Below are 16,386 nucleotides of genomic sequence, written 5' to 3' on the forward strand. Positions count from 1 at the left end.
TCCACCCTAAACTGCACATCCCTGGGCACTATGGGACAATTTAGCACGGCCAATCCACCCTAACCCGCACATCCCTGGGCACTATGGGACAATTTAGCACGGCCAATCCACCCTAACCTGCACATCCCTGGGCACTATGGGACAATTTAGCACGGCCAATTCACCCTAACCTGCACATCCCTGGACACTATGGGACAATTTAGCATGGCCAATCCACCCTAACCTGCACATCCCTGGGCACTATGGGACAATTTAGCATGGCCCATCCACCCTAACCTGCACATCCCTGGGCACTATGGGACAATTTAGCACGGCCAATCCACCCTAACCTGCACATCCCTGGGCACTATGGGACAATTTAGCACGGCCAATCCACCCTAACCTGCACTTCCCTGGGCACTATGGGACAATTTAGCACGGCCAATTCACCCTAACCTGCACATCCCTGGGCACTTTGGGAAAATTTAGCACGGCCAATCCACCCTAACCTGCACATCTTTGGACTGTGGGAGGAAACTGGAGCACCCGGAGGAATCCCACGCAGACACGGTGTGGGGGGGGGGGTGGGTGCGAGAATGTGCAAACTCCACACAGACAGTCGTCAGAGGCTGGAATCGATCCTGGGTCCCTGGCGCCGTGAGGCCGCAGTGCTAACCACTGAGCCCAAGTGGCAAGTATCGTTTATGCCACACCAGTCTCAAGAAATGACCATCTCTAACCAGGGATCATATAGCCGCTGCCTCCTGACATTTATTGGTGTTACCATCATTGAACCGTCCTGTTATTGGCGTCCTGGAGGTAATAGTTATGGAGCTTCACGTGATTGATGTCGAGAGTGTGTGTTGCTGGAAAAACACAGCAGGTCAGGCAGCATCCAAGGAGCAGGAGAATCAACGTTTCAGGTATCAGCCCATCCCCAAAGGGCTTATAACGCGGAACGTTGACTCTCCTGCTCCTCAGATGCTGACCGAACGGCTGTGCTTTTCCAGCACCACACACTGTCTTGACTCTGATCTTCAGCATCTGCAGTCCCCACTTTCTCCTTCTCCTGACTGACACCCACCTTCAGGTCAGCCTGGTGCTGTTCCTGGCATGCCCCCCCCCCCCCCCCCCCTCCCTGCACTCTCCATTGAACCAGGGTTGATCCCCTGACTGGGTGGTCATGGGTGAGTGGTTCCAGATTGTGCAAGAGTACCGTTCTGCTGCTGATAGCCCACCGCACCTCATGGATGCCCAGCCTTGAGTAACTAGATCTGCTCGAAGTCTGTCCCATTTAGCATGGTGACAGTGAATGGAGGGTATTCTCAATGTGATCACGTCTCTACAAGAACTGGGCGGTGGTCCCTCTTACCGATACTGTCACGGACACGTGTCTGCAACTGGGAGATTGGTAAGGGTGAGGGTCAAGTATGTTTTTCCCTCATGTTCCCTCTCCCTCACCATCTGCCGCAGACCCAGTCTAGCAGCTACACCCTTCAGAACCTGAACAGCTCAATCAGTCGTGCTGTAGCTGAGCCACTCGTGGGGGCATTGATATCCCTCACCCAGAGTACATTTTGCCATCCCCAGTACTTCTTCCAACTGTTGTTCAATATGGGGCAGTACCAATGCATCAGCCGAGGGAAGAGGTTACATGGGGTCCCTTGCCCATGTTTAAACTGACCCTCCGAGACTTCCTGAGGTCCAGAGTCAACATGAAGGACTCTCAGAGCAAATCCCTCCCAACTAAGCTGGTGGGGCACGATATATCCAGGGACGGATGGTGGTGTCAGAGTCACTGCCTTAGACATACTTTCTGCCCTTCACGATATTAAATGCTTTAGTGTACTTTTGATACTCTCCAATATAAACACAGTGGCTGCAAGAGGCTGCGAACCCTGCAGCAAGTAACTCCCCCCCCCCCACCCCCTCAACTCTCCGAAGACTGTCCACCATCTACAGGCCACAAGTCAGGAGAGTGAGGGAATCCTCCTCACATACCCCTGGAGGGGGTGGGCAGCTCCAACAACGCTCAAGAAGCTCCCCCAGCCCGATTGGCACCACACCCACTCCCTTCACCATCGACGCTCAGTGTGTACCATCTACAAGATGCCCGGCAGAAATTCACCGAAGGTCCTGAGGCAGCAGCTTCCAAACCCAGTAGTGCTTCCATCTAGAAGGACAAGGGCATCAGGTACATGGGAACACCACCCACCCTGCAAGTTCGCCTCTAAGCCACTCACTGTCCCGACTTGGAAATAAATTGCCATTCCTTCAACATTGCTGGAGTATCCTCCCCAAGGGGATGGGGGATTTCCCCCATACCTTACGGACTGCAGCAGTTCAAGATGGCGGCTCATCACAACAGAGGGACAATTAGGAATGGACAGCAAATGCTAGCAACATCCACATCCCATGATGTCTGTGTGGAGTTTGCACTTTCTCCCCCCCCCCCCCTCTGTGTCTGCGTGGGGTTTCCCTCGGTTTCTCTGGTTTCCCCCCAAAGACGCGCAGGTCAGGGTGACATTGGATGTGCTAAATTGCCCCATTGCGGCTAGGAATAGGTGGGTTGACCAGGGAAAATAGGGTGGGGGGTGGGGGGGTGATGGATCCGAATAGCTCGCTCTATGGAGGGTCGGTGTGGGCTGAATGGCTTGCTTCCACACTGTAAGGGTTCTATAACTGGCCTGCCCAGTTACCTCACCATCACCCTCAGTGGAATATCTGTAGGATTTACCACCGTGGTGAAAAAAATGGAGTCCTAATCGCTCGTATACATCCATCTTCAGCAGCACATCTTCAAGGTCACAGCAAGACAAACACCTCCAAATATTCATGATTTATTTTAACCATGGTGGAAGCAACAGGCTGTATGTGTGTGTGTGTGTGCGTGTGTGTGTGTTCACGCTGAAGAGAGAATGACCATCCATTGGTGACAGTAAATGTTGATCAGGATTAACCCGTAGCCAGTGTGCAGTTCAGGGAGAGCCCAGTCAAGAGTAAAACACTTACATTGTCCGATTATTCTGGGGAATCAAAGTAAATCTGATCAGATACAGATCCCTGGAAGGAAAGGTCACGTCAGACCGAATCTGGTAACCGTGTGTTTGAGGGTTGATAAAGGGGACCCGATGGATGCGGTGTATGGAGAAAAGCCAAGAGTTCGCAGGACGGGATGGGGGGGGGGGGGGGATGGGGGGTGGGAGGAGGGGACGATATATTCACAGAGACATGAAAGAGCAGGTGGTTTTCCAAGGATGCTGAGCTGCCCCGGCCTGTGTGACCACCCCCCCACCCCCCACACCCCAAAGGACTGGTCAATACATCCCCCCAGGGAAGGGGGAACTCTTGATGGGTCAGGCAGGCTCAACGACGCCACCACCACCACCACAAAACAAAATGGCGGCTGCAGCGAGGAGGGGGAGGGGAGCCACGGGTTCCGTGAGTGGGCTGCTGAGGGGAACGGAAAAGTGGACCAGACCGTAAATGGGAAAATCGGGAATTGGGCACCCACGTACCATGCATCACGGTGTTAAGGCTTGATCACGGCAAGCAGGTGGGGAACCCACACCGAGCATTATCCTTCGGTCACGACGGGATAATCCGCGCATAGTACTAGAGAAGATTCGCTACTGTCACATAGGGCCGTGGAAAGTGCACAGTTTCCGTCTCCTTATTTAAGGAAGGGCACAACTGCCTTATGGAAGTTTAACCGAGCGATCCCTGGGTACATAACGGACTGGATGTGTGTGTGTGTGTGTGTGGAGGAATGGGAGGTGGTCAGATGGAAATGTGTAACATTTCGATTAGGGTAAGACATCGTGTCCCCCAGCACGGAGCAGAGGAGGGGCACAGTTTCAGGACAAGGGGCTAATTGTTTTGGAATGACGTGCTGGGGGAAGAGGGTGGTTAATCTTTGGAATTCTCTCCTGGAGTCTCCCTCCGTTGAGTAAGGCCGGGACAGGCACCTCTCAAGGGACTGAGGTGGGGGAGAGTGGGGCTGATGGCGTCACCCGGGCATACGGCAGGAAGTGGGTGGGGGGGGGTCCGCCAAATGGCCAAGTGCAATTTGCCCCAGGCCCTTGTCTATCTGGGAACTGGAACCCGGTTTGCCTTTGATCCCCAGGTGAAGGAGGGACAGAGCGGGAGAGAGAGGAGGCCTTCTGATAACTCAACACTGCACCCTCCCCACTCCATTTTTTCCACATCTCTCCCTCCACTCCCATCCCTCTTTCTCTACCCCCCGACACTGGAATCTCTTCCCAGAGGACTCAACGCCCAGTGGTTCAGTGAAGTTGGAACTCAGTTGTGAGGCTTTTTCAGGAGGGGGGCATGGGGACAGGGGGGAACCTTCCCTTGACCATGAGCTCCCCTTGAGCTAAAACGGCCGCCATCTTGGAGCGTGAGAACATATGTATGGGGAGGGGGCACCAGTGGCGGTGAGAAACCGTAGTTTGTTTTTGGTTTTGTTTTGACAGTTTCACCCCCTTTGGCTGTTCCTGTAGCGAGACGTGAACCGGTCGAGGGAAAAGGACGGGATTAGTTTGTCGATGGCGAAGGACTTTTTTCCTTTGAGGGGTGGGTGTGATGCGGATCAGTTGACAACAGTCGGGAGGTGAAAGTTCACAACGGTGTGTCTGGCCCCGAACCCGGGCCTTCCTGTTGCCGGGGCTGGTGCCCCTGGCAACCGCTGCCCGCATGCACGATGAGGCGCGGGAAGTAGATGGCGTCCTGGTAAGAGGGCGGCTCCTCCTGTTCCTCCTCCTCGTCTTCCTCGTCGTCCGCCCTGACCCCCATCCCCGGGGCCTCGACAAAACGCCCTCCGCTCAGGCTCCGGAAGAGGCAGGCCCGGCCTGGGCCCTGGAGCCGGCCTAGCGAGAGGCGGCTGCGGCTGAAGGGCAGGCGGGCACATGGCTCGCGGGCCGATGGCAGCGAGGAGCTGCTGACTGTCCGGCGGCAGCGCTGGCACCTCTGGGGGTAGGGGGCGGTGGCGGAGGAGGGATGGCGAGGCCTGGTGCCACCTCCGGAGGAAGAAGCCTCCATCAGCATGGCCTCGGAGTAGCTGGGCACCAGCTGCTGGTTGGAGCGGATGTGCCACTCCAGCTCGGTCATGTCAATGGTGTTGACCCGGGTGACCCGCTGGCCGTAGGGACCTGCCTCCTCGGGGGTGAGGGCCAGCAGCCCCTCGTCCAGGCCGAAGAGCTTCTCCACGTGGTAATGCACGCTGGCCGTGCGGTACTCCACCAGCACCCGGAGCGGCCATGACAGCACCAGGAAGGAAAGCGTCCAGAAGACGTAGCGGGATACGTACCAGGGAGGGTTCTTGGGGTCAGAGAAGGCCAGCATGTGCTCTTTGAAGTCGACGTTCTTCAGGTGCATGCCTTCGCGGGCCTCCATGTAGTCATCGAGGCCCTCGTTCTGGCTGAAGAAGCGGGCCCTCTGGGTCAGGTAGGCCGTCTCGGACTCGGCGCTGGCAAAGCTGAAGCACTTGGTGAAGCGGAGCTTGGTCGCCGGGTAGTCGCCGAGGCCCAGCAGCTCCTTGGAGACGTCCCGGACTCCGTGCCGCGAGTAGTCGAATTCCGACTCGGCCAGGTGGGTGTTGACCCGCTCGTGGTAGACCTGCGTGGTGGTGTAGGCGTCGCCGTTGCGGTAGCGGGTGACCTGGCGGGTCCGCCGGATATAGTGGTAGCTGATGGCCTTCCACCAGATGCAGGGGGTGGCCTGCTGGAGGCGCTGCACTCTCTCGTACACGCTGTTGACGTCCACCTTGTGCTGCATCTCGCTCTTGCCATAGCAGTGCCAGCACTCCACCAGGTAGACCACGTACAGCATCATGAGGAAGGCCAGCGGGATGTAGACGTAGCCGCTGGAGCACGGGCTCTCGTGATAGATCATCGACTCACGGCCGTAGGGCTTGTTGAAGGCCAGCCTGGTCACCTTGGACAGGTGGCACCAGGTCACCACGCCAAAGCAGCTGTACATCAGGAGGGTCAGGACCAGGCATTTCCAGTGAGTCTCCCTGCACAGCGAGCTGCTCAAGGACTGCTTCAGGGGTCTCTGCTGCTTTGGGAAGAGGGAAACACACAAGCAGAAAATAGCTCGGTTACAACTTTGCCCTTTTGGACGACACTGACCCTACCCTCTTCCTCAGTTGGAAAGCCAATAAGCGCACTGACTGTGTGGTGCAGAACGGACAGTCCTGCACACATTGATCCAGCTCCCTCAGGGACAGCTCTCAGAGTGAACAGAGTGTCTGACTCCCTCTGTTGGTTTTTTTTTAATCTAGTTTTCTCCTTTTTATTGCCTTTTCTTTCCCCCATACTATCATCCAGCAGCGGGAGTGCTTATTTGACCCCAGCACTGTCGGACAGAGTAAAAATACAAGTGCGTTAATCTTTATTTATATTCCACCACCAGGAAGAAAGGAAACACCCGAGTGGCCAGTGACAAGCAGTGCCCTTCACATCAAAGCTGTGTGACCAAACAGGGAAGGGGAGGGTAGGGATTAAATCAAAACTGAGTTGGAGGGGGGTATAATGCGTTCCACTCCCTGCGGCGCCCACCTCTCCCTGAACAACTCCAGGGTGTTGGCGGAGACCGCGAGCTCCTTCTCCAGAGACACCCGGGCTCTGACGTAACCGCAGAAGACGGGCAGGAAATCAGCCCTAACGCCCCCCCACCCCACTCCACGGCCCACTGCCCAACCCTGCTCTTAAGAGGCTGACAACAACCTGGGATAAAGGAAAAGAATGTTGGCGACACTCCGAGATCAATGGTTTCGACTGAGGTTCACATCCATCTGGGAGGACAATGAGAGGTGACTTCCTCCCGCTGAGATTATCACACACGTTTGAGGGCGATTCGAGATCGATTGTTGCTGTTGAGGTGTAACCCAAATCCCTGAGGGCGGTTAAGAGGCCACTTGCTCCGACCGCGGCTGAAGGTAAAGACGCCAGAGTTTTGCCAGATCAGAGGACTGCCCTCTCAGCTCAGGGACAGACAACTGGGGGCGCTTCAGGCTGAGAGCCAGCACAGCTCAGGGGAAGGGAGAGGGGCAGAACCGTTCACAGTAACCACAGCCGGGGCAGGAATTCAACCCACCACGTTGGCATCACGAACCAACTCAGTTAGCTGGCAAAAACGACATGAAGGCTTCAGGTGGGTACAGGGCTCTGGGGAGAGAGTGGGGCAGTGGGATTAGTTTGGGGATTGATACAGGGCTATGGGGAGAGAGTGGGGCAGTGGGATTAGTTTGAAGATCAATACAGGACTATGGGGAGAGAGTGGGGCTGTGGGATTAGTTTGAAGATCAATACAGGACTATGGGGAGAGAGTGGGGCTGTGGGATTAGTTTGGGGATTGATACAGGACTATGGAGAAAGAGTGGGGCAGTGGGATTAGTTTGGGAATTGATACAGGGCTATAGGGAGAAAGTGGGGCAGTGGGATTACTTTGGGGATCGATACAGGGCTATGGGGAGAGAGTGAAACAGTGGGATCAGTTTGGGGATTGTGACATGGCTGTGAGGAGAATGCAGGACAGTGGGATTAGTTGGGGGATAGATACAGATCTACGGGAATTAGCAGAATTAGTTTGGAGATTGATACAGGGATATGGGGAGAAAATGGGGCAGTGGGATTAGTTCAGGATTGATGCAGGGTTATGGAGAGAGAGTGGGTCGGGGGATTAATTTGGAGATTGATACAGTGTGATGGGGAGAGGGTGGGGCATTGAGATTAGTTTGGGATTGATACAGGGCTATGGGGAGAGAGTGGGAACAGTGGAATTAGTTTGGGGATTGATGCAGGGCAATGGAGAGAGAGTGGGGCAGTGGGATTAGTTTGGGGATTCATACAGGGCTATGGGAGGACAGCAGGACAGTAGGATTAGTTTGGGAGTGATACAGTGCTATGGGGAGAGCGTGGGGCGGTGTGATTAGTTTGAGATTGATACAGAGCTATGGAGAGAGAGTGGGGCAGTGGGATTAGTTGGGTGATTGATACAGGGCTATGGGAGGACAGCAGGACAGTAGGAATAGTTTGGGGATTGATACAGGGCTATGGAGAGAGGGTGGTGCATTGGGATTAGTTTGGGATTGATACAGGGATATAAGGAGAGAGTGGGGCAATGGGATTAGTTGGGTGATTGTTACAGGGTTATGGGGAGATCAGGGCAGTGGGATTAGTTTGGGATTGATACAGGGCTACGGGGAGAGAGTGGGGCAGTGGGATTAATTTGGGGATTGATACAGGACTATGGGGAGAGAGTGGGGCAGTGGGCTTAGTTTGGGATTGATACAGGGCTATGGGGAGAGAGTGGGGCAGTGGGATAAGTTTGGGATTGATACAGGGCTATGGGGAGAGAGTGGGGTAGTGGGATTAGTTTGGGATTCATAGAAGGCTATGGGGAGAGAGTGGGGCAGTAGGATTAGTTTGGGATTGATACAGGGCTATGGGGAGACAGTGGCAGTGGGATAAGTTTGGGATTGATACAGGGCTATGGGGAGAGAGTGGGGCAATGGGATTAGTTTGGGGATTGATACAGGGCAATGGGGAGACAGTGGCAGTGGGATAAGTTTGGGATTGGTACAGGGCAATGGGGAGAGAGTGGGGCAATGGGATTAGTTTGGGATTGATACAGTGCTATGGGGAGAGAGTGGGGCAGTGGGATTAGTTTGGGATTCATAGAAGGCTATGGGGAGAGAGTGGGGCAGTAGGATTAGTTTGGGATTGATACAGGGCTATGGGGAGAGAGTGGGGCAGTGGGATTAGTTTGGGGACCGATATAGGGCTATGAGGAGAGAGAGTCAGGCAGTGGGATTAGTTGGGGATCAATACAGGGCCATGGGGAGAGCGCGGGGCGATGGGATTGGTTTGGGATTGAGACAGGACTAAAGGGATTGGGGCAATGGGATTAGTTTGGAAATTCATACACGGCTATGGGGTGAGAGTGGGGCAGTGGGATTAGTTTGGGGATTTATACAGGGTTATGGGGAGAGCGGGGCAGTGTGATTAGTTTGGGGATTGATACAGGGCTATGGAGAGAGAGTGGGGCAGTGGGGTTAGTTTGGGATTGATACAGGGCTATGGGGTGAGAGTGGGGCAGTGGGATTAGTTTGGGGATTGATACAGGGCAATGGAGAGAGAGTGGGGCAGTGGGATTAGTTTGGGATTGATACAGGGCTATGGGGAGAGAGTGGGGCAGTGGGATTAGTTTGGGGATTGATACAAGGCTATGGGGAGAGAGTGGGGCAGTGGGATTAGTTTGGGGACTGATACAGGGCTATGGGGAGAGAGAGTGAGGCAGTGGGATTAGTTGGGGATCAATACAGGGCCATGGGGAGAGCGCGGGGCAATGGGATTAGTTTGGGATTGAGACAGGACTATCAGGATTGGGGCAATGGGATTAGTTTGGGAATTCATACATGGCTATGGGGAGAGAGTGGGGCATTGGGATTAGTTTGGGATTGATACAGGGCGATGGGGAGTGTGTTGGACAGTGGGATTAGTTTGGGTATTGACGTAGTGCTATGGGAGAGCTTGGGGCAGTGGGATTAGTTTGAGATTGATACAGGGCTATGGGGAGAGAGTGGGGCAGTGGAATTTGTTTGGGGAACGATACAGGGCTCTGGGGAGACAGAGTGATGCAGTGAGATTAGTTGGGGTTCGATACAGGGCTATGGGGAGTGTGTGGGACAGTGGGATTAGTTTGGGGATTGATACAGGGCTATGGGGAGAGCGGGGCGCAAAGGGATTAGTTTGGGGATTGATACAGGGCTATGGGGAGAGAGAGTGAGGCAGGGGGATTAGTTGGGGATTGATACAGGACAATGGGGAGTGTGTGGGACAGTGAGATTAGTTTGGAGATTGATGCAGTGCGATGGAGAGAGAACAGGACAGTGGGATTCGTTTGGGGATTGATACAGGGTTATGGGAGAGCGTGGGGCAGTGGGATTAGTTTGAGATTGATACAGGGCTATGGAGAGAGTGGGGCAGTGGAATTAGTTTGGGGAACGATACAGGTCTCTGGGGAGAGAGAGTGATGCAGTGAGATTAGTTGGGGTTCGATACAGGGCTATGGGGAGTGTGTGGGACAGTGGGATTAGTTTGGGGATTGATGCAGGACTATGGAGAGAGAACAGGGCATTGGGATTAGTTTGGGGATTGATACAGGGCTATGGGGAGAGAATGGGACAGTGGGATTAGTTTGGGGATTGATACAGGGCTATGGGGAGAGAGTGGGGCAGTGGGATTAGTTTGGGGATTGATACAGGGCTATGAGGAGAGAGAGTGGGGCAATAGGATTAGTTGGTGATTGAACGGGACCATGGGGAGAGAGTGGGGCAGTGGGATAAGTTTGGGATTGAAACGGGGGCATGGGGAGAGCACGGGGCGATGGGATTAGTTTGGGATTGATACAGGACTATAGGGATTGGGGCAATGTGATTAGTTTGGGAATTCATACATGGTTTCGGGGAGAGAGTGGGGCATTGGGATTAATTTGGGATTGATACAGGGCTATGGGGAGAGAACAGGGCAATGGGATTAGTTTGGGATTGATACAGGGCAATGGGGAGAGAGTGGGGCAGTGGGATTAGTTCTGGGATTGATACAGTGCTATGGGGAGAGAGTGGGGCAGTGGGATTAGTTCTGGGATTGATACAGGGCTATGGGGAGAGAGTGGGGCAGTGGGATTAGTTTGAGGATTGATACAGGGCTATGGGGAGAGCGGGGCGCAAAGGGATTAGTTTGGGAATTGATACAGGGCTATGGGGAGAGAGAGTGAGGCAGGGGGATTAGTTGGGGATTGATACAGGACAATGAGGAGTATGTGGGACAGTGGGATTAGTTTGGGGATTGATGCAGTGCGATGGAGAGAGAACAGGACAGTGGGATTAGTTTGGGCGTTGATACAGGGTTATGGGAGAGCATGGGGCAGTGGGATTAGTTTGAGATTGATACAGGGCTATGGAGAGAGAGTGGGGCAGTGGGATTAGTTTGGGAATTGATACAGGACTATGGGGAGAGAGTGGGGCAGTGGAATTGGTTTGGGGAATGATACAGGGCTCTGGGGAGAGAGAGTGATGCAGTGAGATTAGTTGGGGTTCGATACAGGGCTATGGGGAGTGTGTGGGACAGAGGGATTAGTTTGGGGATTGATGCAGGACTATGGAGAGAGAACAGGGCAGTGGGATTAGTTTGGGCATTAATACAGGGTTATGGGAGAGCGTGGGGCAGGGGGATTAGTTGGGGATTGATACAGGACAATGGGGAGTGTGTGGGACAGTGGGATTAGTTTGGGGATTGATGCAGGGCAATGGGGAGTGTGTGGGACAGTGGGATTAGTTTGGGGATTGATGCAGTGCTATGGCGAGAGAACAGGACAGTGGGATTAGTTTGGGGATTGATACAGGGTTATGGGAGAGCGTGGGGCAGTGGGATTAGTTTGAGATTGATACAGGGCTATGGGGAGAAAATGGGACAATGGGATTAGTTTGGGGATTGATACAGGGCTATGAGGAGAGAGAGTGAGGCAGTGAGATTAGTTGGGGATTGAACGGGGCTATGGGGAGAGAGTGGGGCAGTGGGATTAGTTTGGGATTGAAATGGGGGTATGGGGAGAGCGCGGGGCGATGGGATTAGTTTGGGATTGATGCAGGACTATAGGGATTGCGGCAATGTGATTAGTATGGGAATTCATACACGGTTTCGGGGAGAGAGTGTGGCATTGGGATTAATTTAGGATTGATACAGGGCTATGGGGAGAGAACAGGGCAGTGGGATAGTTTGGGATTGATACAGAGCTATGGGGAGAGAGTGCGGCAGTGGGATTAGTTCTGGGATTGATACAGGGCTATGGGGAGAGAACAGGTCAGTGGGATTAGTTTGGGGATTGATACAGGGCAATGGGGAGAGAGTGGGGCAGTGGGATTAGTTTGGGATTGATACAAGGCTATGGGGAGAGATTGGGGCAGTGGGATTAGTTTGGGGATTGAAATAGGGCTATGGGGAGAGAGTGGGGCATTGGGATTAGTTTGGGGATTGATACAGGGCTATGGGGAGAGAGTGGGGCAGTGGGATTAGTTTGGGGGTTGATACAAGGCTATGGGGAGAGAGTGGGGCAGTGGGATTAGTTTGGGGACCGATGCAGGGCAATGGGGAGAGAGAGTCAGACAGTGGGATTAGTTGGGGATCAATACAGGGCCATGGGGAGAGCGCGGGACAATGGGATTAGTTTGGGATGGAGACAGGACTATAGGGATTGGGGCAATGGGATTAGTTTGGGAATTCATACATGGCTATGGGGAGAGAGTGGGGCATTGGGATTAGTTTGGGATTGATACAGGACAATGGGGAGTGTGTGGGACAGTGAGATTAGTTTGGAGATTGATGCAGTGCGATGGAGAGAGAACAGGACAGTGGGATTCGTTTGGGGATTGATACAGGGTTATGGGAGAGCGTGGGGCAGTGGGATTAGTTTGAGATTGATACAGGGCTATGGAGAGAGTGGGGCAGTGGAATTAGTTTGGGGAACGATACAGGTCTCTGGGGAGAGAGAGTGATGCAGTGAGATTAGTTGGGGTTCGATACAGGGCTATGGGGAGTGTGTGGGACAGTGGGATTAGTTTGGGGATTGATGCAGGACTATGGAGAGAGAACAGGGCATTGGGATTAGTTTGGGGATTGATACAGGGCTATGGGGAGAGAATGGGACAGTGGGATTAGTTTGGGGATTGATACAGGGCTATGGGGAGAGAGTGGGGCAGTGGGATTAGTTTGGGGATTGATACAGGGCTATGAGGAGAGAGAGTGGGGCAATAGGATTAGTTGGTGATTGAACGGGACCATGGGGAGAGATTGGGGCAGTGGGATAAGTTTGGGATTGAAACGGGGGCATGGGGAGAGCACGGGGCGATGGGATTAGTTTGGGATTGATACAGGACTATAGGGATTGGGGCAATGTGATTAGTTTGGGAATTCATACATGGTTTCGGGGAGAGAGTGGGGCATTGGGATTAATTTGGGATTGATACAGGGCTATGGGGAGAGAACAGGGCAATGGGATTAGTTTGGGATTGATACAGGGCAATGGGGAGAGAGTGGGGCAGTGGGATTAGTTCTGGGATTGATACAGTGCTATGGGGAGAGAGTGGGGCAGTGGGATTAGTTCTGGGATTGATACAGGGCTATGGGGAGAGAGTGGGGCAGTGGGATTAGTTTGAGGATTGATACAGGGCTATGGGGAGAGCGGGGCGCAAAGGGATTAGTTTGGGAATTGATACAGGGCTATGGGGAGAGAGAGTGAGGCAGGGGGATTAGTTGGGGATTGATACAGGACAATGAGGAGTATGTGGGACAGTGGGATTAGTTTGGGGATTGATGCAGTGCGATGGAGAGAGAACAGGACAGTGGGATTAGTTTGGGCGTTGATACAGGGTTATGGGAGAGCATGGGGCAGTGGGATTAGTTTGAGATTGATACAGGGCTATGGAGAGAGAGTGGGGCAGTGGGATTAGTTTGGGAATTGATACAGGACTATGGGGAGAGAGTGGGGCAGTGGAATTGGTTTGGGGAATGATACAGGGCTCTGGGGAGAGAGAGTGATGCAGTGAGATTAGTTGGGGTTCGATACAGGGCTATGGGGAGTGTGTGGGACAGAGGGATTAGTTTGGGGATTGATGCAGGACTATGGAGAGAGAACAGGGCAGTGGGATTAGTTTGGGCATTAATACAGGGTTATGGGAGAGCGTGGGGCAGGGGGATTAGTTGGGGATTGATACAGGACAATGGGGAGTGTGTGGGACAGTGGGATTAGTTTGGGGATTGATGCAGGGCAATGGGGAGTGTGTGGGACAGTGGGATTAGTTTGGGGATTGATGCAGTGCTATGGCGAGAGAACAGGACAGTGGGATTAGTTTGGGGATTGATACAGGGTTATGGGAGAGCGTGGGGCAGTGGGATTAGTTTGAGATTGATACAGGGCTATGGGGAGAAAATGGGACAATGGGATTAGTTTGGGGATTGATACAGGGCTATGAGGAGAGAGAGTGAGGCAGTGAGATTAGTTGGGGATTGAACGGGGCTATGGGGAGAGAGTGGGGCAGTGGGATTAGTTTGGGATTGAAATGGGGGTATGGGGAGAGCGCGGGGCGATGGGATTAGTTTGGGATTGATGCAGGACTATAGGGATTGCGGCAATGTGATTAGTATGGGAATTCATACACGGTTTCGGGGAGAGAGTGTGGCATTGGGATTAATTTAGGATTGATACAGGGCTATGGGGAGAGAACAGGGCAGTGGGATAGTTTGGGATTGATACAGAGCTATGGGGAGAGAGTGCGGCAGTGGGATTAGTTCTGGGATTGATACAGGGCTATGGGGAGAGAACAGGTCAGTGGGATTAGTTTGGGGATTGATACAGGGCAATGGGGAGAGAGTGGGGCAGTGGGATTAGTTTGGGATTGATACAAGGCTATGGGGAGAGATTGGGGCAGTGGGATTAGTTTGGGGATTGAAATAGGGCTATGGGGAGAGAGTGGGGCATTGGGATTAGTTTGGGGATTGATACAGGGCTATGGGGAGAGAGTGGGGCATTGGGATTAGTTTGGGGGTTGATACAAGGCTATGGGGAGAGAGTGGGGCAGTGGGATTAGTTTGGGGACCGATGCAGGGCAATGGGGAGAGAGAGTCAGACAGTGGGATTAGTTGGGGATCAATACAGGGCCATGGGGAGAGCGCGGGACAATGGGATTAGTTTGGGATGGAGACAGGACTATAGGGATTGGGGCAATGGGATTAGTTTGGGAATTCATACATGGCTATGGGGAGAGAGTGGGGCATTGGGATTAGTTTGGGATTGATACAGGGCGATGGGGAGAGAGTGGGGCAGTGGGATTAGTTTGGGGATTGATACAGGGCTATGGGGAGAGAGTGGGGCAGTGGGATTAGTTTGGGATTGATACGGGGCTATGGGGAGAGAGTGGGGCAGAGGGATTAGTTTGGGATTGATACGGGGCTATGGGGAGAGAGTGGGCAGTGGAATTAGTTTGGGGATCGATACAGGGCTATGGAGAGAGAGTGGGGCTGTGGGATTGGTTTGGGGAACGATACAGGGCTCTGGGGAGAGAGAGATGCAGTGAGATTAGTTGGGGATCAATACAGGTCTATGGGGAGTGAGTGGGACAGTGGGATTAGTTTGGGGATAGATACAGGTCTATGGGAATTAGTTTGGGGATTGATGCAGGACTATGGAGAGAGAACAGGGCAGTGGGATTAGTTTGGGGATTGATACAGGGCTATGGGGAGAGTGGGGAGCAAAGGGATTAGTTTGGGGATTGATTCAGGGCTAATGGGAGAGAATGGGGCAGTGGGATTAGTTTGGGGATCGATACAGGGCTATGGGGAGAGAGTGAGGCAATAGGATTAGTTGGGGATTGAAACGGGGCTATGGGGAGAGAGTGGGACAGTGGGATTAGTTTGGGATTGAAACGGGGGTATGGGAAGAGCGCGGGGTGATGAGATTAGTTTGGGATTGATACAGGACTATAGGGATTGGGGCAATGGGATTAGTTTGGGAAATCATACATGGCTACGGGGAGAGAGTGGGGCATTGGGATTAATTTAGGATTGATACAGGGCTATAGGGAGAGAACAGGGCAGTGGGAGTAGTTTGGGATTGATACAGAACTATTGGGAGAGGATGGCGAAGTGGGATTAGTTTTGGATTGATGCAGGGCTATGGGGAGAGTGTGGGGCAGTGGGATTAGTTTGGGATTGATACAAGGCAATGGAGAGAGATTGGGGAGTGGGATTTGTTTGGGGATCGAGACAGGGCTGTGGGGAGAATGTGGGGCAATGGGATTAGTTTGAGATTGATACAGGGCTATGGGGAGAGAGTGGAACAGTGGGATTAGTTTGGGGGTTGATACAGGGCTGTGAGGAGAGTGCAGGACAGTGGGATTAGTTTGGGGATAGATACAGGGCTATGGGTAGAAAGGTGGACAATGGGATTAGTTTAGGATTGATACAGGGCTATGGAGAGAGAGTGAGAACAGTGGAATAAGTTTGGGGATTGAAACATGGCTATGGAGAAAGAGTGGGGCTGTGGGATTAGTTTGGGAATTGATACAGGGCTATGGGGAGAGATTGGGGCAGTGGGATTAGTTTAGGGATTGACACAGGGCTATGGGAGGAGAACAGGACAGTGGGATTAGTTTGAGGATTGATACAGGGCTATGGGGAGAGGGTGGTGCATTGGGATTAGTTTGGGATTGATACAGGGCTATAGGGAGAGAGTGGGGCAGTGGGATTAGTTTGGGATTGATACAGGGCAATGGGGAGACAGTGGCAGTGGGATAAGTTTGGGATTGATACAGGGCTATGGGGAGAGAGTGGGGCAGTTGGATTA

General features: G+C 53.2%; 1 protein-coding gene across 4 annotated transcripts in view; it reads right to left on the reverse strand.

Annotated features, from left to right (window-relative positions):
* Positions 1 to 3,987: 3,987 nt before the first annotated feature.
* Positions 3,988 to 16,386, reverse strand: part of LOC122544002 (transmembrane protein 151B-like) — a 73,237-nt gene continuing 60,838 nt past the window's right edge. For 2 of the 4 annotated variants that reach the window (XM_087983838.1, XM_087983839.1), the window contains one exon: positions 3,988 to 6,039. In XM_087983838.1, coding sequence (XP_087839964.1) covers positions 4,603 to 6,039 — 1,437 coding nt within the window. In that variant the 3' untranslated portion in view covers positions 3,988 to 4,602. Of the gene's footprint in view, positions 6,043 to 16,386 lie in introns of all 4 variants that reach the window. The other 2 variants (XM_043683014.2, XM_087983840.1) reach the window with 1 other exon arrangement.

This window comes from Chiloscyllium plagiosum, unplaced genomic scaffold, assembly GCF_037043375.1.
Source record: "Chiloscyllium plagiosum isolate Xiang-an unplaced genomic scaffold, Cpla_swu_hap1 HiC_scaffold_46, whole genome shotgun sequence".
Taxonomy (NCBI): domain Eukaryota; kingdom Metazoa; phylum Chordata; class Chondrichthyes; order Orectolobiformes; family Hemiscylliidae; genus Chiloscyllium; species Chiloscyllium plagiosum.